At 43.6% G+C, this 25,475-nt stretch overlaps 1 protein-coding gene across 1 annotated transcript in view; it reads left to right on the forward strand.

The window, feature by feature from the left end:
* The window catches only part of GRIN2B (glutamate ionotropic receptor NMDA type subunit 2B), a 355,273-nt gene that overhangs the window by 104,790 nt on the left and 225,008 nt on the right, over positions 1–25,475 (forward strand). The window contains exon 2 of the mRNA XM_068970887.1: positions 18,753–19,351. Within this exon, the coding sequence (XP_068826988.1) occupies positions 18,753–19,351 (599 nt within the window). The remainder of the gene's footprint in view (positions 1–18,752; positions 19,352–25,475) is intronic.

Below are 25,475 nucleotides of genomic sequence, written 5' to 3' on the forward strand. Positions count from 1 at the left end.
AGAAGCTTAAAAAATAGAGCTCTCCAGCCACCCTGAATCTATGACAAATATTCTAAGCCTCATGTTATCATTTAGTTTAAAAAAGTCATCAATTCTTCTGTACATTTTGATCTTATTGTCCAGTTGGCTCACTTTGAGCATGAGGATAAAGACTTATACCTTATCTCTACTTGTTATAGCACGTGATGGGTATTTAATAAATATTTGATTGATTAGCAAACAACTAATAAGATCATAAAGAACCAGTTGTACGACATTCAATAAAAGAGGAAAGACAATGCCAAAGAATGTCCAAACTACCACACTTTGCATTCATCTCACATGTTACCAAAGTAATGCTCAAAACTCTCCAAACTAGGGTTCAACAGTATGTGAACGGAGAACCTCCAGATGTTCAGGCTGGATTTAGAAAAGGCAGAGGAACCAGAGATCAAATTGCCAACATCCTTTGGATCATAGAAAAAGCAGGAGAATTCCAGAAAAACATCTAGTCCTGCTTCATTGACTATGTTAAAGCCTCTCACTGTGTGGTTTGCAACAAACTGTGGGAAATTCTTAAAGAGATGGGAATACCAGAGCACCTTACCTGCCTCCTGAGAAATCTGTATGCAGGTCAAGAAGCAACAGTTAGAACTGGACATGGAACAACAGACTGGTTCCAAACTGGGAAAAGAGTATGTCAAGGCTGTATATTGTCACCTTGCTTATTTAACTTATATGCAGAGTACATCATGCGAAATCCTGGACTGAATGAAGCACAAGGTGGAATCAAGATTGCTGGGAGAAATATCAATAACCTCAGACATGCAGATGACACCATGCTTATGGCAGAAAGCGAAGAGGAACTAAGGAGCATCTTGATGAAAGTGAAAGAGGAGAGTGAAAAAGCTGGCTTAAAACTTAGTATTCAAAAAATGAAGATCATGGCATCCAGTTCCATCACTTCATAGCAAATAGATGAGGAAAGAGTGGAAACAGTGAGAGACTTTATTTTCTTGGGCTCCAAAATCACTGCAGATGGTGACTACAGCCATGAAATTACTCTATTCGGTTCAGCTCAGTTCAGTCCTTCCATGCTTGCTCCTTGGAAGAAAGGCTATGACCAACCTAGGCAGCATATTAAAAAGCAGAGACATTACTGTGTCATCAAAGTGTTGTCTAGTCAAAGCTATGGTTTTCCCAGTAGTCATGTACGGATGTGAGAGTTGGACCATAAAGAAAGCTGAGCACCAGCGAATTGATGCTTTTGAACTGTGGTGTTGGAGAAGACTCTTGACAGTCCCTTGGCCTGTAAGGAGATCCAACCAGTCCATCCTAAAGGAAATCAGTCCTGAATATTCACTGGAAGGACTGATGTTGAAGCTGAAACCCCAGTACTTTGGCTAACCTGATGCAAAGAACTGACTCACTGGAAAAGACCCTGATGCTGGGAAAGATTAAAGGCAGGAAAAGAAGGGGATGACAGAGGATGAGATGGTTGGATGGTATCACCTACTTGATGGACATGAGTTTGAGCAAGCTCTGGGAGTTGGTGATGGACAAAGAACCCTGATATGCAGCAGTCCATGGGGTCTCAAAGATTTGGACACAACTGAGTGACTGAACTGAGCTTAACTGGATAGGGTGATAATGTGTACCAGGTCCATCATTAGTTGGTAGTATAACTATGCTAGTGGTTGGATACATAAGCTTAAGGACTCATGAAAATAGTCTGTGTACTATGTGAGGCTGGGATTAGACCTTTAGTAGATGACTGTGATCATTCTGTGGTTCACAATTAAAACAGGAGGTGTAAATTGTTCAGATAGGAGCCACAAAGATGATTTACAGAAGCTTGAGGCTGTGTGGTTGAATAAGCACACTCTGTAGGCAGACCCAGCTAGATTCTCAAACTAGCAGTGACCTTGGGTGTGTTACTTCTCAAAAGCTTACTTTCTCTGTTGCTGAAACTGAGAGAGTAATAGGGGTTACTGCATAGAGATATGAGAATTAATGAAGGTAATACATGTATAAAACACCTAATACACTTTAAACTCAATAAATATTGTAATAAGAACCATAATTGCTGAGACATAAAGGGATCAGTTTAGTCTAAGGAAGAAAAGGTTGAGAGTAAGTATAATAATCTTTACACACAAAGCAAATCACAAACCATCTTCTAAGCTGACATTGCCTTAATTTAGTTTGATAAAATTTTTGAGGACCTTTCACCAAGGAAAGACTTCCCAGGTGGCACTGGCGGTAAAGAACCCGCCTGTCAATGCAGGAGACATAAGAGACGTGGGTTTGATCCCTGGGTCGGGAAGATCCCCTGGAGAGGGAAACGGCAACCCACTCCAGTATTCTTGCCTGGAGAACCCCATGGACAGAGGAGCCTGGTGGGCTACAGTCCGTAGGGTCATAAAGAGTTAGACACAACTGAAGCAACTTAGCGTGCACACACCAAAGAAAATATGAGAGCCAAAGGGTTGCATCTGCGGCATGATGGAATTGAGACAGAGCAGGATTGCTGACCTCACTGGCCTGTGTAACTGAGGAAGAATGTGGAATTTTCTTTGAAGGCTTGGGAAATTGTCTAGTTCCTCCTCCCATTTTCCTGAACTGGTTTAATTGTATGTGAGCTGGAGTAGTGTCTTCTCAAGCCACTCAGGTTAGTGTGTCTTTTTTGAGATCCCAGGCTGGCATTTATTTAATTGAGCATTTAGGAAATGGCAACCCACTCCAGTATCCTTGCCTGGAAAATATCACGGACAGAGGAGCCTGGTGGGCTGCCGCCCATGGGTTGTAAAGAGTTGGGCATGACTGAGCGACTAACACTTACCCTTAAGGTGTGCTTACCCAAGGTCAATGCATTGGCACCTTTCAAGCAGTACCGAATCAACATCAACATGTTGCCGTGGACCATCAGGATCCGCCATTTTGTTTTTGTCAGCCTGGATCAGAATTCACAGCCAGCTGATAAAAGCCTGATAGGCGAATGGCTTTTCTGCCAAGTCTAAAGATAATGAGACCGTGTAAGAATCCTACTTGTCTGGGATGATTCATCTGTAGGCAGAGGCCCCACTGTGAAGAACCTAGATGAGAGATTAATAAGTGCCAGCATCTGATTGTAACCATGGCTCTGTACTACAGAGATGCTGATGAGGACGGGTGAAAGGCTAAGCTCTGAGTTTCTTTCTGTTTGAAACACCAGTTGGCATTTTCTTTTAAAGAACTCTTTCTCTGCTCACATGCGTCCATGAAAGGAAATGTATCTAGGTGAAGTATATGAACTATAGAAAAGTAGGAGACCATTGAATGTGGTTTTAAAAACAAACAAATATACAAACTTCAAAAGAACAATGTATATGTCCCCCATTCCTTACTCATCCGGTTCTTCTCTTTAGAAGCGATCTTGCCACCTTTGACACTGCCCTTGTTGTGATGGCCACTGCCAGTCTTTCAGAATCAGATTGAGATACTGACAGCATTTCAGCTACCCGTGGCCCCAGAGAGGAGAATGGAAATGCTGGGCTAAAGGTGTAGGCCAGTTGTGGGTGTATTAATTGCTTCAGTCGTGTCTGACCCTTTGTGACCCCATGGACTGTGTAGCCCACCAGGCTCCTCTGTCCATGGGATTCTCCAGGCAAGAATACTGGAGTGGGTTGCCATTTCCTTCTCCAGGGGATCTTCCTAACCCAGGGATAGAACCCGGGTCTCCTGCTTTGCAGGCAGATTCTTTAGTGTCTGAGCCGCCACGGAAATCTTCCAGTGAGGTCTTCATCTGTGGGACTAACACTGTGGGGAAAGAGAGACAGCAAAGAAAGAAGCCTCAGCCTGAGTTGCATTGCCCAAGACACCAGTGCCCAGGACGTCAGTGGCAAGATGGCCGGGATATTGGCAGAGTTGGTACTGCTGCATTGGTGGGGGGAGGGGCAGGCTGGACCAGAGATGGTGACCCTAGACTGCTTTGGAAACTGGATCTGTAGCATTGTACCTTCTCAGCCAAGTATTCCTTCTGTGTGTGGATAGAGAAATAGACAGGTGTTTTCTAGGAACATAGACAGGGTCCTGTGGTTCTCCTTTTGTCCAATTGGGCACTAGATGTTAGTTCCAGTGAAGCTGTGCACTCAGTGAGACGTCATATACCCACATGTCCCAGAGCTGGAGGGAAAGAAAATGAAGGGTAAGCAGTTAGGAATTCTGAACTCTTAAAGAGCCATTTGTGCTATTAACCCATAGGCACAAAGGAGGCATAGCTAAAGTGAAAGTTGAAAAATTCCAGCAAAAGAGAGTGATTTGCAGCATGAAGTGAACAAAGAAAATTTCAGAGAAACTTAGATGTAACCGATCCAGCACTGGACACCACTTTCACCTTTTTGCAAGCCAGGCATTCTGGGGTCTAAACGAGTCTGAGGAGAGGCCAAGGGTGGGGAGATAGTGGACCTCGCCTTGTACACTGCCTGCCACAAGGGAGGAGCCAACGAGCTCCAAAAAACCTGTGTACGTGCAGGCAAAGTCAATTCAGTCTTTGTGACCCCATGGACTGAAACCCTCCAGGCTCCTCTGTCCATGGCATTCTCCAGGCAAAAATACTGGAGTGGGTTGCCGTGCCCTCCTAGAGGGCATCTTCCTAACCCAGGGTGCAAACCCATGTCTCTTATGCCTCCTGCATTGTCAGGTGGGTTCTTTACCACTAGCACCACCAGCCCTCCAAAAACAACATATTTCGAATCAAATAACCCACACTTGGTGTGATTCAGGATGGTGTGGGAATGCAGGGGTTTGATACAATAGTGGACGAAGCAACATAAACTTCTTATTGTTAAGAGCAGGAAAGGATGTCCAGTCTCTGTTGGCACCTGGATATAGGGAGCAGGGAGTGTCCAGCATCAAGGGTGTTGGCAGGGACTGTGCAGAAAGTGGGAAGGTCTAAGTAGGGCTGTTCATCTGGTAGGGAGTGAAAGTCGCTCAGTTGTGTCCAACTCTTTGCGAACCCGTGGACTATACAGTCCATGGACTTCTCCAGGCCAGAATACTGGAGTGGGTAGCCTTTCCCTTCTCCAGGGGATCTTCCCAACCCAGGGACTGAACCCAGGTCTCCTAAATTGCAGGCGGATTCTTTACCAGCTGAGCTACCAGGGAAGCCCAGTCTCATCTGGTAGAGACAGGAATAAAAGTCATGCAGAAGTTTGGGTGGGCACTTAGTAAGTCTGAAGGGGGGGAAGCCTTCATCTTCTGCACCCAGCCAGGCTCACATCATGTGCTGTAAATTCTGGAGTTGGAGCAGCCCAGTCAGCTCTAGAAGATGTTCTGGTTGAGGATGGGACACAACCAGTCCTGCTTTAAAGGGTGGAAGGCACAACTGGTGGCCAAAATTCTAAGTCCACAGTCAAATCAGGCAGAGCCAGGCAGGTGATGACAAGCGGTTGAAGATGTATATGTATATTTAATTTGCTTGTATGCAATTTTCTTTTCATTTCTGGAGCCCTTCAAAATGTGTTGCCTATTTTAGACAGAGGACCAAATTGGTTTGGAAAAGTGAAAGTTTCAAAGCCATGTTAATTGTGAACAGCCATCCTTGGCTTTCTGTGAGGAAGTAGTGATCAGTTTCTCAGTGCAGGGACCTGGGGAAACAGATCACTGGATATTTGTTGGGAAAAACTTTTTCAGGAAACTTCTTTCTGCCCCTGGAGGCAATGGCTTGTTCAGTCAGTTCAGTCACTCAGTCGTGTCTAACTCTGCGACCCCATGGACTGCAGCACACCAGCTTCCCTGTCCGTCACCGTCCCCCAGAGCTTGCTCACAGTCATTTCCATTGAGTCGGTGATGCCATCCGATCATCTCATCCTCTGTCATCCCCTTCTCCTCCTACCTTCAGTCTTTCCCAGCATCAAGGTTTTTTCCAGTTAGTCAGTTCTTCATGTCAGCTGGCCAAAATATTGGAGCTTCAGCTTCAGCATCAGTCCTTCCCATGAATATTCAGGACTGATTTCTTTGAGGATTGACTGGTTTGATCTCCTTGCAGTCCAAGGGACTCTCAAGAGTCTGCTCCAACACCACAATTCAAAGCCATCAATTCTTTGGCACTCAGCTTTCTTTATGGTCCGACTCTCACATCCATACATAACTACTGGGAAAACCATAGCTTTGACTATATGGACCTTTGTAGGCAAAGTAATGTCTCCGCTTTTTAATATGCTGTCTAGGTTGGTATAGCCTTTCTTCCAAGGAGTAAGCATCCTTTAATTCCATGGCTGCAGTCACCATCTGCAGTGATTTTGGAGCCCAGAAAAATAAAGTCTCTCACTGTTTCTGTTGTTTTCTCATCTATTTGCCATAAGGTGACAGGACCGGATGCTTTCTGAATGTTGAGTTTTAAGCCAGCTTTTTCACTCTCCTCTTTCACTTTCATCAAAAGGCTCTTTAGTTCCTCTTCCCTTTTTGCCATAAGCATGGTGTCATCTGCATATCTGAGGTTATTGATATTTCTCCCGGCAAAGGCTTGTTGACCTGTGCCAAAGAGCACGATTGATCCAGATTCTCAATTCAGCAATGTTTCATCCTTCTCTATAGAGCAGGGACAGAAGGACAGAGACCTTTTTGTTTTCCAGGAATCTTTTGAAGAGACCCATGTTCATGAACATAGCTACTGTATTTAGAACCAGGGCTTTGTTATTTTCAGCAGCATGTAAGGTACCAGCACTCATAGCTTTGTCAAGTATAAAATGCCTTTCCTCCTCATCTCCTCTTGTGAGCACCTCCCCAATTCTTTACTCCCATTGGTATATGAATGTGATGCTCTGAGCAAATACATATTAAGAGATGAGAACATTAATATTTTTGAGACAAATGTCTACATCTCCACTCTGAAAAATGCTGCTGATGCATCCAGTACCATCACTGGTCTGTACTTCACCCTGTTCTTTATTAACGAGCACATTTCTTCTGTAAACTCCACCCTCTTGGCTTAAGTGAAATAGAAAGATTTTGATGGTATAAGCAGTTTTGATTTTGGATTGCGCTCCTAATAAAATTTTTCTTTTCTCTTAGTTCTGTGGTTTAGTTTTACCATGCCCTTCTTTTTATCTATGAAATGCTTTTTTTTTTAATTCATGAAAATCCCCAGATCTATATTTGTGTTGAGCACACTTGATTTTGTAAACTTGTCTACATAAATTTAGTCTGATATTGATAATCCTAATTAATACTGTTGGTTTGATGTTTATACTATTTTTCTCTATTTCATTTTCCCCCCAACTTTTCCTATTCCCCTGCTTTCTCCACTTGCATTTATTTAAAAGTATGTTTATTCAGTCACAGAATGTGGTGATTGTTGAATATGTCAGCTCGTTCTTTTATAGGAAAGGACCCCTTAATAAAAATACAAGTCAGTTCATCTGAGAGTTGTTTCGATGTGCAGAAAACACTGGTCATAGTGAAGAATTTTAATTGAAGATGAAATGCAATTGCCTTGTTAGGATTTTGATGTCTTGATGCCTTATAGCAGAGCCCAAGCACATTCTGAAAGTCCTTTTGGTGTTCTCCAGGCCTTTTGCTTCCTGACTCAATTCTTTAATTCACTTGAGTATCTTAGTGAGAGGGAACTGGCCTTTTTATTCTTCTCCTCTTATTGCCCTGTCTGTTGCTGGTAAGCTTTCTTCTTGCTAAAAAATTGTCCCTGAGACCTAGAATAGGAAGGACCTTGTAGACATTCTCAAAGTGAATACTTTTAGTTTGTTTCTCAGCTGTGGCTTAAATTCAGCGATTGAAGCACATCCAAGAGGGAGATTCAGGGAGGAAACTAGGACACAATTCAAGGAGAAAGCAAAATTATCTTCTGAAAGAACAAATAAGAGAAAGAATGCCGGCTTCTGGGGGAGTTGTTTAGCTATCCAGAATGGCTGTTAGACTAGCTCAATCTGCTTGAATGTCTGTTCATGGGCTTTTGAAAACCCAGAGCATTCTCTTTGTGTGCAAGGGTTTACTGAGAATGAATCTAGCGTTTAACTGGCAGGAAAGATCATGCTTCTCCACCAGTGAGCTTCCTTTATGTGTTTCACTCATGATATTTCTGATTAATGGCGAGACCATCGGGTGTTTTTTTCTTTCTTGAAGGGCTCACAGAATTGACACTAACCAAACCCACTCTAAATAGCTACACCAGCCTTAGTCATCTGAAAAAAAACGGTGGTTGGTATCAGAGTTTATAGTCACCAAAAAGGGGATCTCTTGGAGTTGGGAGGGTAGAGAAAATCCTCCCCTTGTGTTGGGAGAGGAGAGATTTTTGTCCCCATATTCTGCTTCTACTTTGTGGTCGGTGTGGAAGAAGTAGAGAAGAAATACCCAGGACTAACCCAGCTTGGAGGAACCTGACCTCTTAGCCCGTCATTTCTACACTTGCCTTCTAAATCTGATGGGTAGTGGAGGTTTTCAGCAAAAGCCTAGAGGTTTTAGCCTTTTTTCAAACACAGATCCTTCTTAAGAACTGAATTTAGAAGGAAAACAGAAGGAGGAGAAAGGTCAAATTTATTTAATCTGAATTTGCTTTAATGTCCTAGCAGGCTTGTAATCCCTGGGATGTTATACAGTGCTAAGATTTGTGCAGCATGAGGGACCTCAGAGGACATACGTATACCTACAGCTGATTCATGTTGGTGTTTGGCAGAAACCAACAAAATTCAATAAAGCAATTATTCTTCCATTAAAAAATAAATAAAATGCTGGAAAATGTTATCAGTTCAATAGCCAACAAAAATAAACTACATTTGAAAATTATCTATGGCTTCCCAGGTGGTGCTAGTGGTTAAAGAACCTACCTGCTAATACAGGAGACATAAGAAATGTAGGTTTGATCTCTGGGCTGGGAAGATACCCTGGAGGAGGGCATGACAACCCACTCTGGTGTTCTTGCCTGGGAAATCCTATGAACAGAGGGGCCTGGAGGGCTACAAACCACGGAGTTGCACAGAGTCAGACCCGACGAAAGTGACTTAGCATGCCTGCATGAGCATTATCTGGAGGCAACATCAACTGCCACTCTTGTAATTGAGGTGTAATTGATATGTAATTTTATATTGTATTTTGAGCATGCAATATAATGATTCCGTATTTGTAAACACTGTGAAATGATCACAGCAAGTGTTGTTACCGTTCCTCCCCAAACATGTTACAAAACTTTTTTTCCTTGTGGTGAGAACTTTTAAGGTTTACTCTCTTAGCAGTTTTCAAATATGCAGTATCGTATTATTAACTATAGTCATCATGTGGTACATTACATCCCAATGATGTATTTATTTTATAACTGGAACTTTGTACCATTGACTTCCTTCACCCATTTCACCTACTCCCCATCCATTGCCTCTGGCAACCTCCAATCTGTTCTCTGTATCTATGAGCTTAGCTTTTTTTGTTTTTCTTTTTTGGTTCCATTTTGATTCGTTTGCTTTTTTATTTTTAAGAATCCACTATAAGTGAAATCATATGGTATTTGTCTTTCTCTGCCTGATTTATTTCACTTAGCATAATGCCCTCAAGGTCCAACCATGTTGTCACAAATGGCAAGATTCCATTCTTTTTTATGGCTGAGTAATACAGAAGCAAAAATAAACAAGTGGTACTACATCAAACTAAAAAGCTTCTGCACAGCAAAGGAAAACATCAACAAAATGAAAAGGCAACCTACTGAATGGGAGAAATATTTGTAAATCATCTATCTGATAAGGTTTTAATATGTAAAATACATAAAGAACTCATAATGCTCAATAGCAAAAAAAGCAAACATTATGATTAAAAACTGGGCAGAGGGCTTGGATAGATGTTTTTCCTGAACATGCAGATGGCCAACAGGCACATGAATGATGCTCAGCATCACACATCTTCAGGGAAATCAATTCAAAACTATAGGAAGATAGGAGCCCATACCTATTGGAATGACTGTTATTAAAAAGACAAGAAATGACAAGTGTTGGTGAGGATGTGGAGAAGAGGGAGCCTTCGGGTACTATTGGTGGGAATGTAAACTGGTACAGCCGCTCTGGAGAACAGTATGGGGGTTCCTCAAAACATTGACCATAGATCTACCGTATGACCCAGCAGTTCTACTTCTGGGTATTTATCTGAAGAATGCGAACACACTAACTAGAAAAGATACATGAACCCCACACCCCCACAGAAAAATGTGAACAAATACAAACACAAACAATGGCAAATGACTACTTTTTAAAATTCACCAGCTGTTTACTGAGAGTCCACTTTGGGCCAGGGCCCATTCTAGGTGCTGAGTTACAGCAATAAACAAATAAATTGATGCCGGCCTTCATGGTGTTCATATTCTAGTTGGGAAGAGGCAAACATTCATGATAAATACATTGTATTATGTTTGATGGTGGTAAATGAATGCTGTGGCAAAAATCAAAAGTGGATTCATAATTAAGAGTAGGTTTCGTATGCTGGCAGGATAAGAGGACTCAGGCCTACCTTTGATGGGAGAGAGTGACTGTTGTATCGTATCACAGGCTCAGGATTGAGCTTTGTTGAGAAGGTGAGGTTTTAGTGAAGACTTGTACCAGGGGTGTGTGTTAGCCCTGTGGGTACCTGGGAAGCTGGATGAAGTGTTTCAGGCAGAGGCTATAGCTTGAGTAAAGGTCTGGGGTGGGAATTAGTGTATTTAAGAGCAATCAGCATGCTTGGAGGAGTGTGTGAGGTAGAATTGGAGAAGGTGGGATCTGAGGGCCAGTGGGGTTCCAATCCTGGGTGTCAGCTTCTTCCTTTTAGTGAGTTGGGAAGTCATTGAAGATTTGGGACCAAAGATAGCATCTTATGATTTAAGCTTTCAAAGAATCATCTTGCTTCTTTGTTGTACATGAGACTGGGGCAGAGGCAGGAGGGCCAGTTAGCAGGCCTTTCAATGACAGGTGAAGGATGAGGGTGGCTCAAACAATGTGGGTGGTCAAAGGCTCTTAATGGACAGCCTTTTGAAGGTAAGGCAGTCAAGGTGTCCTGGCTGATTGGATGTAGAAGTCCAAAGAAAGAGAGGAGTTGTCAGTAGGAGGAGAGAATCGCCTTGAACTGAAATTGGAAACATTTCCATTTTGGATATGTTCAGAGATATCCAAATGGAGATGTAGAATAGGCAGTTTGACGTGTCAGTTTGAAGTTTTGGAGAAAGAAGTGTGAGAGCAATCGGCATCGAAATGGGATTTAAATCGGGAAACTGAGTGAGATTTCTGAGAAGGGGAACAAAACGAGGATCAAGGATTGACTCTGGGGCGCGCCCGCTTCAAAAGATCAGAAGGAAGAGGAGGAACCAGCAAAGGAGATGGGAGAACAGCTACCAGTAAGTTAGGAGGAAAGGCAAGTGAATAGGAAGCCCTGGAAACCAAGGGACGAGAGCATATTGAGGAGCCTGTGATGACCCACGTCAAAGGCTGCAGATGGACGTTAGAGTTGGCAGCACAAATGTCACCACTGCGTTTCACAAGACGATCTTTTGGGGAGGAGGAGTGGTGTTGGAAGTGTGATTGGAATTAGTACAAGAAGGAACGGGAGAAGAGTTGGAAGAGGTGTAGATGATGCTTCATGGAATTTGCCGTAGAGAAGAATGAAGAAATGACTGGTACACTTCCTGCCTCTTGGGCTGGCTCCAAGGTAGATCCCCTTCACTTTTTGTACAAGTGCACAACCATTCAGGCATAACTGCAGACATGTGCCATCAGCATAGAAATTTGGAACCAGTTGAGACCATCAAGGTCATTTCAGTTCATCTCCCACCCAACAAAGGAATGTACTTTGTAATATTAATACAACAAACATTTAAATTTTTTTCACGTGCCACCTGGAGATTCAGAGATGAATAAGGTGCAATTCCTGCTCTTGAGAAATGCACATTTTTTAATGGGATGAAGCATGCATATATGCTTCCCATGAGAAAAGGGAATCCTCAAACACCGTTGGTGGGAATGTAAATTGGTGCAGTCACTATGGAAAACAGTATGGCAGTTCCTTAAAAAAATAAAAATAGAACTACCATTGCTGTTGTTGTTCTTCAGTCCCTAAGCCGTGTCTGACTCTTTGCCACTCGATGGACTTCAGCACACCAGGCTTCCCTGTCCTTCACTGTCTCCTGGAGTTTGCTCAGACTCATGTCCATTGAGTTGGTGATGCTATCTAATCATCTCGTCCTCTGCTGCTCTCTTCTCCTTTTTCCTTCAGTCTTTCTCAGCATCACAGGCTTTTCCAATGAGTCTGCTCTTCATATCAGGTAGACAAAAGTATTGGAGCTTCTGCTTCAGCACCAGTCCCTCCAATGAATATTCAGAGTTGATTTCCTTTAGGATTGACTCGTTGATCCCCTTGCAGTCCAAGGGACTTTCAAGAGTCTTCTCCAACACCACAGTTCAAAGCATCAATTCTTCGGCACTCAGCCTTCTTTATGGTCCAACTCTCACATCCACACATGACTACTGGAAAAACCACAGCTTTGGAGGAAGGAATGGCAAACCACTCTAATAAGCTTGTTGCAAGAACACCACGAACAGTATCAAAAGGCAAAAAGAACTACCATAAGACCCAGCAGTTCTATTCCTGGGTATATATTTGAAAAAACCCAAAACTCTAATTTAAAAAGACACGTGTATCCCAGTGTTCATGGCGGCCTCATGTACACTTGCTAAGATATAGAAGCAACCTAAGTGTCCATCAACAGATGAATGGATAAATAAGTTGTAGTCTGTGAGTGTGTATATATACACACACACACAATGGAATACAATTCAGCCATAAAAATGAATGAAAATTTGCCATTTGCATCAATAGGAATGGACTTGAAGAGTATTATGTTAAATGAGATGTCAGACAAAGAAAGATAAGTATTGAATAATATGACTTATATGTAGAATCTAAAAAAAAAAAAAAAATACAGCAAGCTAGTGAATATAACAGGGCTTCCCTGGTGGCTCAGAGGTTAAAGTGTCTGCCTCCAATGCGGGAGACCCGGGTTCGATCCCTGGGTTGGGAAGATCCCCTGGAGAAGGAAATGGCAACCCACTCCATTATTCTTGCCTGGAGAATCCCATGGACTGAGGAGCCTGGTGGGCTGCAGTCCACGGGGTCACAAAGAGTCAGACACAACTGAGTGACTTTACTTACTTACTTACTTACTTAGTGAATATAACAACAAAAAAGAAACAGACTCAGATACAGAGAAGAAAGTAGTGATTCCCACAGAGGGAAGTACGGAGGGGCAATATGGGGGTAAGGGAGTAACAGCTACTAACTATGAGGTATAAAATAAGCCAGCAGGAAACACTGTACAACACGGGGAATATAGCCAGTATTTTATAACTATAGATGGAGTATAACTTTTAAAGTTGTTAGTCACTGTATTGCACACCTATAATTTATATCATATTGTACATCAATTATACTTCATTAGAATTTTTTAAATAAATAAATATGGTGATGAGGCATGTATAAAATATTGTGAAAGCACAGAGAAAAGAGAATTGACTTGGGAACGTCAGAAAAGACAATACGCACAAAAAAAGCTGACTTTTGAAATAGGCCTGAGAGATGAGCCTGGCATTTTCCGCATGGAGTGCTGGGGAGAATCCCTTTATCTGTTAATAATCCAGCTCCTTTTTGAATGTTCATAACGACAGCAAGCTCCTTACCTTACGAGGCCCATTTCATTTTAAACAGCTATAATTGTTGCAAATGTACTTTCTCCATTGAGCCCAATGGTGCCTTTTACTATTTCTGCTCACTGGTCCCAGTTTTCTCCTCTGGAGCCAATGGGCAGAGACTTAGTTTTCTACCATGTAAGTCATTTTTATATTTGAAAACAGATAACCATGTTCACTTTCAAGTTGTCACTTTTTCACATTGGAAAAGGGAAATGGATAAAATCTGCAGCTTGGTTCCCTGAGAAGGTGATCTGAGGTGAAGTTGGTGCATGGGAGGTTTAGGAGCGAATGCTCTCCAGTCCCACACGCCCTGAATGGAAGGGCAGGAGTAGACAGAGGGAGAAATACAGTGTGAGACAGTATTTTCTTTCTTTATTTCTGACTGTTCTGGGTCTTTATTGATGTGCGCAGGCTTTCTCTAGTTACTGCGAGCAAGGGCTGCACTCTAGTTGCGGTGTGCCGACTTCTCATTGTGGTGACTTCTCTTGTGGCAGAGCATGGGCTCCAGGGCTCACTGGCTTCACTAATTGTGGTGCACTGGCTTCGCGGCCCTGCAGCATATGGGATCTTCCTGGCCCAGGAATGGACCCTGTGTCCCCTCCATTGGCAGGCAGACTCCTAACCACTGGAGCACCGAGGAAGTCCTTTGATGCAGTATTAACGGAACCTTGTGGGAAGTTCTGAAGACAGACACATCCTTCAGAGTTGCCCAGAATTAAGGCAGGAGGACCAGGTCTTTAGACTCCATGACCACCGGTCACTCCGTGCACTCTATCCACTTTGGGTGAGGGGGTTCTCTTCAGCTGGGGCAGTTCCCAAGGTGAACTGGCAGCTGAACGCCATTGCTAGTATATCCTTTATGTCTGAAGCAAATCTGTAAGGGATCTCAGTGATGTAGAAGAAGAATCTCATGTACGGCTAATTTTCTAGGCAGCAATTTTCTGAGGCAGTTAGTAGAATGAAAATAGTACTTGTTTTTGTTTCTTCTTATTAGCAAATAAACACCATGAACACCGACATGATGGGGTTCACCATAACAGTTCCAGACTGACAGGCTCTGATGTCCCATCGTAGCTTCCCTGTGCTGGCTGCACCTATCAGTCATGGCAACCCTTTATCTTGGACTGCTTTAAAGGTGCTCTGGAGGCAAGTTGAAGAAGTACATTCATATAATAAATTTGACTGGGAATCTGAGGAGACTGCTCCAAGGACCTGTGCACATAACGTTTTGTAATGACACCAGGAGATAAAAATGTTAGTGGGGAAGCATAGTGCGCTGAGTTATATCCCTGTCCTTCATCCTAGAAGATGCTACTTCTTGTGGTGATCACAGTGCATGCTGGGAGCCTGCCAAGATGGATGCATGGCCACAGTCCTTTCCACTCCATGCACACATCAAGATTGCTCTTTGATTTGTGGCTGTGACCATAATTTGCAAAGGCTGTCACTGCTTACAACTTATAGTTAGCCCAAAGCTTTGTTGAAAAAGAGCTGTTCCATTCCCGACTGCTATATGCCAGATTGATGTGTCAACTAAATTAATAATGCTGGACCACTCATTATACCAGGAAACATTTGTCCAAGCTATAACTTTGTCTCTTGATTCCCATTTGGTTTCATTAACCTCCTCTTGGTGCCCCAGATAAAATCGCCTTGTAAGGCCTCCTTATTTAATGAAGGATTGGCAAGATAAGATGGTTGAACTGGGCATTGACAGGAGTGGAGGAAATCAGAAAAGGATGATCGTGGAAGATGATAGAATTAGTAGGTAAGATAAGGATGTGGTGGAGGTAACTTGAAACCATATTAATTTTTCCTTTTTTTCCTTTCACTGTTTATTGGCTTTCTTCACATAATAGCTGGCAGTTTCTTTAAGAGCTCAGTTATTTCTGTGAGGGAGTTTTAAGAGAAGACTAAGAAGGAGAGGGTCAGGTTGGTATACAGTAGATTGGCTGTCTTTTAAATTCAGTCTCATTAGCATGGGCTCATTGACTATGGATGCCCATGGGTTTTCCTTCAAGGGATCTCTAGCTGTGTTTTGGAATCAGCTGTGGCTTCACTGTGGCTGGAGCTTTGTGGGTGTTCAAGAACCTCCTTGTGATATGTTCATTTAGCATAGAATGGGCAGTAGTTTTACCCATCTAATCCTACGCCTGTGCATTTTAAGGTATATTTGGATGCATCTGTCCCTTAGTCATGTCCACTGGGCTGGGGAAAACTCAAGTGATAATACATCTCATTTGAGAATCTCCCAAACTCCCCAGTTTAGCTGAAAGTCACAAGGAAAACACATGGCTGTCACTTTAAAGTGATCACAACCGTTCTGGGTAAGTTGTTCTGTCACGGGCCTTCCTTTCCTGTTACTGTGGTTTTCTGTGGGTCCCTGACAAGTCTTGTCATAATTAAGCTTTGCTGTCTTGGATTCCCACACTATATTGTAACCCAAGAACAAGGTCAGTGTCACCTGAAGAGCAGTCCATACTTGGCGTTGAAGTGGAAGACAAGGAGCAGGGGCTGGGTGCATTAAAAAAAAAAAAAAATCACTATTCTGTTCCGTGTAGGAATGCAAGGGATTTCTGAGTATTAATTTTATATCTTGCAACTTTGCTATAGTCCTTAGAGGCTCCTTTTTGACTGTCTGTTTAAGCCAGGGGAGAGAGCCATTATAAACACCATTTTACCCTTAGCTCCAATAATTTTCTGGTGGCATCTTTAGGGTTTTCTATATGTAGTGTCAGTCATTTGTAAACAGTGAGAGTTTTACTTCTTTTCCAATCTGGATTCTTTTTATTTCTTTTTCTTCTCTGGTCGCTGTGGCTAGGACTGCCAAAACTAGGTTGAATAATAGAGATGAGAATGAGCACCCTTGTCTTGTTCCTGATCTTAGAGGAGATGCTTTCAGTTTTTCACCACTGAGAATAATATTTGCCGTGGGTTTGTCATGTATGGCCTTTATTATGTTGAGGTATATTCCTTTAATGCCTACTTTCTGGAAAGTTTTTTTTTTTAATCATAAATGGATGCTTATTTTTGTCCAAAGTTTTCTCTGCATCTGTTGAGATAATCATTTTATCTTTCAATTTGTTAATTTTGTGTATCACATTCATTGATTTGCATATATCAAAGAATCCTAGCATCCCTGGGATAAAGCCCACTTGATAACAATGCTTTTTAATGTGTTGTTGGATTTCATTTGCTAGAATTTTGTTGAAGATTTTTGCATCCATGTATATTGGTGAGATTGGCCTGTAATGTTTGTGTGTGTGTGGTGTCTTTGGTTTTGGTATCAGGGTAATGGTGGCATTATAGAATGAGTTTGAGAGTTTTCCTTCCTCTGAAGTTTTCTGGAAGAGTTTGAACAGAATAGGTGTTAGCTGTTCTCTGCACTTTTGGTAGAATTCACCTGTGAAGCCATCTGGCCCTGGGCTTTCTTTTATTCTGAAATAATTTCCATTCCCTCCCCATGCATTCCTGGTACCCCACCCTCTCTATATCCCTGAGTTCCATGATCCTAAGAGGCTCCTCTTGGACTGTATGTTTAAGCCAGAGGAGGGAGCCATTATAAGTACCATTTTACCCATAGCAGAAGGAATTAACCCCACATGACTGAGCAGCTCCTGTTTCATTTGGATCACTTGGAAGAAAATGTGAAGAGTTCAAGGCACGTGAAGCACACCCAGCCCTGGCAGAGCCTCAGGCTGGCAGCTCTTGCTGCCGAATCAGGGTCTTTGGATACCAGCTGGATATCTCCCAGCCTGCATTTTTTTTTTCAATAGCGAGTGCCCAAAAAATACTCAGCAATTTCTCAGCTGTACAACAATATGTTTCTGAACTAAGAAATCACTGCATCATTTTGTTTAAAAGCCTGATCTCTTGTAACCATGCTTCAAAGCTCTGGTTTTGGGGATAAAAAAGCACTGCCCCCTTTGAATTAAAAACACAATTTTGTTAGCTTGGATAGTTATACAATGGAGATAAACCATCAGATAGGAGACAGGGGCCACTGACCAAGAAAAGAGACGCCATTACCCAGGAGGAAATCAGGGGAAAATAGACTGAAACAGAAGGACGAGGCTGAGAGGGTCTTCATTTTGTGGTTTCAGATTCTTCTAGCTGTAAGATGGAGGTAAAACGCAGGGCCTGACATGTCCAAATGGCAGGTGGAATACAGCTTCACATGGGAGAAATGTAAAAGGGCTTCTCCCTCACAAAGTGGGAGAAAACATAAGATGCTTAGAATTGACAGAGGGTTGTGTGTAATACACAGGTCAGACGGAGACCCTTGGCATTATAGAAGAAAGAGAAAGAGCTGTTCTCTATACGCTGTTCTCGAATACAGGCTTAATCACAGATGACCTTGAAGACAAGTCATTGTAACTTGTAGCTTACATAGACTGACTGTGCCTCATTCTAACCTATATGCCTCATTACCAGAGTAGAAGACAGAGAGAAAACTCCATGTGCTATTCATTTAACAGTTCTGTCTTTATAGACAATGCAGAGATCAAGTCTTGTGCTACAATGCACTTCCCAGCTCGCCATACCTGAGTGCCATTCACCTGCTGGACCACTCACTTGCCCCCTCCCTACTTGAGGTAGATTTAAGGGCAGATTGAGGGCATTTTGGATTATTCCCTGAATTGAATGAAACACACCCACAACTGATGAATCCAAAAGTCTCCAAAATTGGAAAGAGCAAGTTTGTGTTTATATAACTCATTTGATAGCAAACCCTGACCTCAGCTGACATGAGGCCATTTAGTCTTTATCCTGCTTCTTGTGACTCTTCCTACATTTTGCTCTAGAAATACTAACATATTTGATTTTGGGAGGCTGTCTGGGGCTCTGCAGTAGCCTCGAGGACTTCAAAGAGAGCATAGACCCAGGTTGGTTTTCTCCAGGGGAAGGTTTTAAGAAGGAGAGTATTACAGATGTTTGCAATTCAAACATATCCCTCTTTAAAGGCATCAATGTGGAAAAAGTAATTGACACAAACAAACCTCTGTGTCCAGCTGGTTCAGGCTCTCCCTCACCATCTTTGTTTTGACTTTTCTCTCTCTTTTTCTTTCTTTATGTTTCCCACTCTAGGATGAATCCTCCATGTTCTTCCAGTTCGGCCCATCCATTGAACAGCAGGCTTCCGTGATGCTCAACATCATGGAGGAGTATGACTGGTACATCTTCTCTATCGTCACCACCTACTTCCCTGGCTACCAGGACTTTGTCAACAAGATTCGCAGCACCATCGAGAACAGCTTCGTGGGCTGGGAGCTGGAGGAGGTCCTTCTGCTGGACATGTCCTTGGACGATGGGGATTCTAAAATCCAGAACCAGCTCAAGAAACTTCAGAGCCCCATCATTCTTCTTTACTGTACTAAGGAAGAGGCCACCTACATCTTCGAAGTGGCTAACTCAGTAGGGCTGACCGGCTATGGCTACACATGGATTGTGCCTAGTCTGGTGGCCGGGGACACGGACACAGTGCCCTCGGAGTTCCCCACAGGCCTGGTCTCTGTGTCCTACGACGAGTGGGACTACGGCCTCCCTGCCAGAGTGAGGGACGGGATCGCCATCATCACCACCGCGGCCTCCGACATGCTGTCGGAACACAGCTTCATCCCAGAGCCCAAGAGCAGCTGCTACAACACCCACGAGAAGAGGATCTACCAGTCCAATATGCTGAACAGGTGAGCGCGCGGCAGACGGCGCACCGACTGTGGCGGTCGGAGGGGAGCTCCGGAGACCGGGTCGGAGGTTCACGTGCCGGGAAGAGCAGTTCGCCGTGTCTGTGGTTGAAGGCTGCCCACTGGGAGGGCCAGTGACGGTGGGGGCGACCCAGCTTCAGAGCTTGCTGTGCAGTTGTTCTTGTTTTAAGAAATACAGAACAGCTCCCCTCCTTCTCGATTGCTTCCCACATGCCTGGTCTTCCTCTTAAGAGTTTTGTGTGTTCAACCTCCTTTAACCCTCAAGGCAACAACTCTACCAGGCAGCTTTTGAAAATTGCTTGCATTTTAGGATATAAAAGAATAGGCTTGTAGGTGTAAGCTGTCTAAGGTCATGCTGAAACTAAGAGGTTGAGTTTGGAGTTGAACACAGAGCTCTCCGATGGCTACACACCTGATCACTGGGAAAGATGAGACAGGCATAGATGTGAGAGAGGACTGGCTCCTTACCTTCGGGATGATGCTCTACCTGAGGCTGTAGGCACATGAAGAGAGTTCGTCCCTTGGCTTATTTTTGTTTTTTAATAAATACTCTTGATTTTATTGAAAAAAGTTAAAAAATCAGTAAATACAAAGAATTTTACAACAAATAACAGTGTGCTCACCACCAGGAATTAGTTATTAATAGTTTGTCTTTACAGATATGACATTACAAATATGACAGAAATAGATGTTACATGTATGGTGATGTCTTTTTCTTTTTGGCTCATTGAACATTTATTGTTTTTATTATTATTACATAAAAAAATTTTTTTAATTAAATTTTTTTTTTTTTTTTTTTTTGCTTCTCCTCTCTCTGCCTTTGAGATTAAGTGAGAGCACCATTATAGAGAAAACTTTTATGGTTGCCCTTGTTCAGGTTTACTGAATGAGAAGATATGGGTGGAATTCTGCTCCCCTGGCCTCACCCCTCCCCATGGACAGAGAAGCCTGGCGGGTTACAGTTAGAATCCAGCTTTTTGGCAGGACATCCTCATAGGGGCCATTGTATAAACGAGTCAGGTACAGGTTCTGTATCTGCTTCTGTGGTTTTGTTATTTGTCTAAAGCTGCTACAGTGGTGACCTAGATGGGTGGGATGTTGCGGGGTGGGAGAGGGGTCCAAGAGGGAGACCCTTCTCCAGGGGCTCTTCCTGACGCAGGGATGGAACCGGTGTCTTCTGCATCTTCTGCACTGGCAGGCAGATTCTTTACCACTGAGCCACCTGGGAAGCCCAGTAGCCGATTCATTTCATTGTACAGCAGAAACTAACACAACTTTGTAAAGCAATTATACGCCAATAAAAATTCAAATAATATGGAAGAGGCCCCCCCAAAAGTAAAGATCTTAAATCTGAAGAAACAATCATTGCCGAAATAATCAATGGCCATCTTTCTAACTAGCTCCCTATGCAAGTGTCCCCGTGTGGAGATGAATCTACAGTTTTACATAAATGAAACTCTAACCAGACATACTGTTCGATAACCTTACTTCCTTTCACTCAACAATGTATTTTGGGTATCCATTTCACCTTTATTGTGAACTATATCAGACACATAGAAACATATTCAGAAAAACTTAATTCATACTCAGGTACCCTCCACCCAGCTTAAAAAAAAATAAAATATTAGAAAGTGTACTCTGGAGAGGTTCAAGTATATTGTATTTACAGGAGGTTGAATGTGTACCGACTAATGCTTATTTGACTTCTGGAAGGGACTTGAACTCCATAGCCTCTCAACAACGTTCCCAGTTCAGAGTCGGCACTAAAGGTAGTTTCTCTGTGACTGTGACTGGACCTGGGATCCAGCCCTGACATTCCCCCGCCTTGAACTCCCTGCTCTCTCTGTCATCCCTCGTTATTCGCACTTGTTGCTAAAGACTATCTTGGTTTTCTTCCTGCCTTCCTGGCAGATCTGTCCTGGCCTCCCAGCTTGTTTGTTTCTTTACATGTCTCTTAAATGTTGGTGCCTCTCAGGGTTCTGTCCCAGCCCCTCTGCTAGATTTCTCATCCACTGCCGAGAGTGCAATGTCTGTAAATTCCCCCAAATTGATGTCTCTGGCTGCAGAGTCTCCCTTGAGCCCCATATGTATCCCTCTAACCATGACCACATCTGTTCTCCTTTGGATGCTGTGAGCCCTAGAGCACACCATATCCAGAGCTCAACTGCTGTCTTATCTCCCATCAACCCTCCCCACGCTCTTCTAGCGAAATTGGCACCTCTTATAAAGGGATGTTGTTATTTAGTCGCTCAGTTGTGTCTGACTTTTTGTGACCCCATGGACTATAGCCTGCCAGGCTCCTCTGTCCATAGGATTCCCCCAGGCAAGACTACTGGAGTGGATGGCCATTTCCTTCTCCAAGGGATCTCCTAACCCAGGGATTGAACCTGTATCTCTTGGGTCTCCTGCACTGGCAGGCGGATTCTTTACCACTGAGCCGCCCAGGAAGCCCCTTATAAAGAGTACCTCTTATTACCCAGTGCCTACAATAAAAATATCCAAGATGTCCTTGGTGCCCCAGTCAACCATGACCTTGTCTGTGGGTTCTCCCTGGAGAGCCTTCTCTCACTTTGACCCGTGCACTGCATCCCAGCCCACCTCTGCTGACTCGCATTGCTACAGGGCCTCCTAAACACCTTCTGGCTCCCAGTTCTGCTTCTTTTAAATCTCCTCTGCAGTCAGAGTGATCTAAAATGAAACTGTGATTTCATCACTCTCGTGCTTAATACCTTTCAGCAGCTTTTCATTGCTCCTGTAATAAAGTCCCAGCTCCTTAATATGGTTTATAGAGTCTTCCACAGCGTGAGCCTTCTTGGCTTTCCAAAACTGTCTCTTGCAGTTCTCTCTCTTCAATGCCACCTTCCTGCCAGGCTGAACCTACCACGCCCTCCCTCCCTTCCAGCCCCTACTGCTGCCTAAGTGTGCTCCCCAGGTGCCCCTGCCCTCTTCTCCTGCCCCCTTTTCATCGTCCCTCAGGATTCAGTCTTGGCATCCCTTCCTCTGCAAGCCAAGCCCTGGGCTGACATCACTCTGTTACACACGTGCCCCGCATCCTCTGCCTTTCCAATAAAGACGACCGTCATTATGTGCTTTATCACCTCTCTTCCCTGTATGCTCTGTGGAATCAGGGACGCTTCTGTCTGCCTTGTTCATGCAGCATGAGAACGATCCTTGGATCGAATGCAGGACGTATCTCCGAGATGCCCATCACCCATTCCCCCCCTGCCCCGCAGGAGCGTCTCTGCTCTGCTCCTCTTTTCAAGACAAGGGGCGTTTCCTTTAAAATCTTACTGTGTGTTCAGTTCTGTACATTCGTGCTTTCTCCTCATTGTCGGTGTTAAATTCAAATCTGATTCAGATGATTTTTCCAAATATTTGTTCATGAAAGCCAAAACTAATAATGAAGGAATAGCGAGATGAAAATATCTGCCAAAGAACCCAAGGAAGTCAAGTGGATATTACTTTAGGGTCCATGAATACGGTTTAGGAATGCCTGCTTTTATCTCAAAACTTCCTCTAGGTAAGCTGCCATCTGAAGATAGTACCTCTCATCTGGCTGACTTCATGTTAGACTGTAAAAGTTATCTGTGAAGCCTGGTCTCCAATCACCATATCTTTGAAACCATAATTGTTTTTAACCTTGTTGCCATCTTTTCTGGACACTAAGGCAGCCTCTTTCATTCTCTGTGCTCTTTTTTCTTTTTTCTGTCCACAAAATGGGATCTTGGTAGCCCCACCAAGGATTAAACCTGGGCTCTAGGCAGTGAAAGCTCAGAGTCCTAACTACCAGACCACCAGGGAAGTCCCAGTCCTCCGTCCTCCTTGCTTAAAGCTTATTGTCAAGAGGACCACAAACACTCACCTCCACCTTCTTGTGCACAGTGGTCCTAAACAGAGCAAAGATGGCACAGTGCAGGTTATTCACACTTTCCTTGAGACCAGTGCAGAGCAGAGAGACAGTCCGTCCTCCCTCAATTTGCCAAGTGCCCCATGTAAAGGGCTCACCAGGCTTACCAGAGCGCATCTGCACTGTTTCCTCCGTGAAGGTTCTCTTCTGCTCCTGTTCCCTGACTCTTCCAGGCTTCTGTCTCTGTCTGCTGGGCATCTCCCCTGGACAGGATATCTCCCCTGTCCGTGGACCTGCAGCCCACACACTTCTCCATTGCCTTTTCCTTCCCCTTCTCCCCAGTGCAGCTGCCCCTGGCTCTAGAATCCAATGCCTAGCCTCTCTTAGTATTTGCACACTAGTATTCGAATAGTTTTTCTATTAGGATCCAGAAAGGATTGGGAGTGACTAACAGGGACTCTTTCAGTTCATCATGGAATTCAATTAGGCATCCTCAGTGCTCCTCCTCCTCCTGATCTGAAATCAGCCCCTCCCCACTCCCATCAGAGCTCTGGTCTCACTAGGGTCACTCTTTTAAATAACAAACCAAGCAGCCACCGCATTTAGCCACAGCAGGAAATCTTGCAAATGAATTGCTGCAGATGCTGAGCTGTTTTCCAAGGAGGACTTTTCCTTTGGCCTGATGCTTAGCCCCCCCGCAACAGCAGCAGCCCCAGGAAGGCTCCTCGGGACATATCCGGGGGCACGCAGCCCCTGGTTGGCACCAGGAATACAGAGTCAGGAAATGGCTTCTTGCCTCACCTTCTGAAAACCCAGGAGCATTCACAGACCCTGTAGTCCGTCCTTTCCCAGCAATACTGCAAGGGGAGGGAAGGCCCTCATTCATACCTGACGAGACTGTGGCATTCTTTCCACATGAGGGACGTTCCTAAGTCTTGACTTGGGGAACACAGACAGAAGGCTCTATGCTCTCCCTGAATCCCAAACAGAAACACATATTCAAAGGGATTTACTTGTTATTTGGGCTTCCCAGGTGGCTCAATGGTAAAGAATTCTCCTGCCAGTGCAGGAGATACTGGAGACCCTGGTTCACTCCCTTCATCAGGAAGCTCCCTTGAAGGAGGAAATGGCAACGCAAGTATTCTTGTCTGGAAAATTCCATGGACAGAGGAGCCTAGCAGGCTGTAGTCCATGGGGTTGTGAAGAGTCGGACACGACTGACTGGCTGAGCATGCACGCACTTGTTCGTTGCAGGAGGAAAAAATTTTGTTTAATGATATATAAGCATTCTCAGAAAGAATCCTTAAAATGAGCTATTTCCTCCACTGTCAAATGAATGTTATTTATCCCCCATCAATCCAAATTCCTTATTGATAACTTCTTAGCTCTTGGAAGCCTGGTGCCTATATCCAGACAGACTTCTGGACAAAGCTGTTTACCAGGATTGTAAGAAAAGTACAGAAACCCAGTTAAATTTGACTTTCAGATAAATGACGAATTTTTGTAAGCATAAGTCTGACTCAATTATGGCATGGGACATGCTAATATTAAAAGATAATGTGTTGTTTATCTGAAATTCAAATGTAACAGGGCTCCTGTATTATTTTTTATTTTTTGGCCAAGTATGACAATCCTACTTGGTATCCTGATAGGAATTCATTTTCTGTTAGAACTTTACAGCATTCATCTAGGCCTTATTAGTAAACGTAGTACAGAGCCCTTATACCAAGACGTGCTGAGAACATTTTGTTCCAACTGGGAACTTTATTTGGTTGAAAGAGCTGGAGAATTTCTTATGCCATACATTCTTGAAGTGAAGAATCTTAGTTGCCCAGAGAAGCCTGAAAGCCTTTTGCTATCAGATGATCTGGAAGTGTTTAGGAAGTGATCAGGCAAGTTGTCTAAAGCCTCTCTTATCCCCCTGAGCTAGAGAAGATTGGTAGCTTTTAGTAGGCATGAAGAGCCAACTCTTTGGAAAAGACCCTGATGTTGGGAAAGATTGAGGGTAGGAGGAGAAGGGAATGACAGAGGATGAGATGGTTGGATGGCATCATCGACTCAGTGGACATGAGTTTGAGCAAACTCTGGGAGATGGTGAAGGACAGGGAACCTGGAGTGCTGCAGTCCATGGGAGCCCAAAGAGACACGACTGAGCCACTGAACAGCAACAGGAAATAGGCACGTATCTGTGTGTTTCCTTTATCATTTCCCTAGGGAAACAGGTGACGGTGAATTTCCTTCTCAGTGGGCCTCCACTAC

Source organism: Capricornis sumatraensis, chromosome 4, assembly GCF_032405125.1.
Source record: "Capricornis sumatraensis isolate serow.1 chromosome 4, serow.2, whole genome shotgun sequence".
Taxonomy (NCBI): domain Eukaryota; kingdom Metazoa; phylum Chordata; class Mammalia; order Artiodactyla; family Bovidae; genus Capricornis; species Capricornis sumatraensis.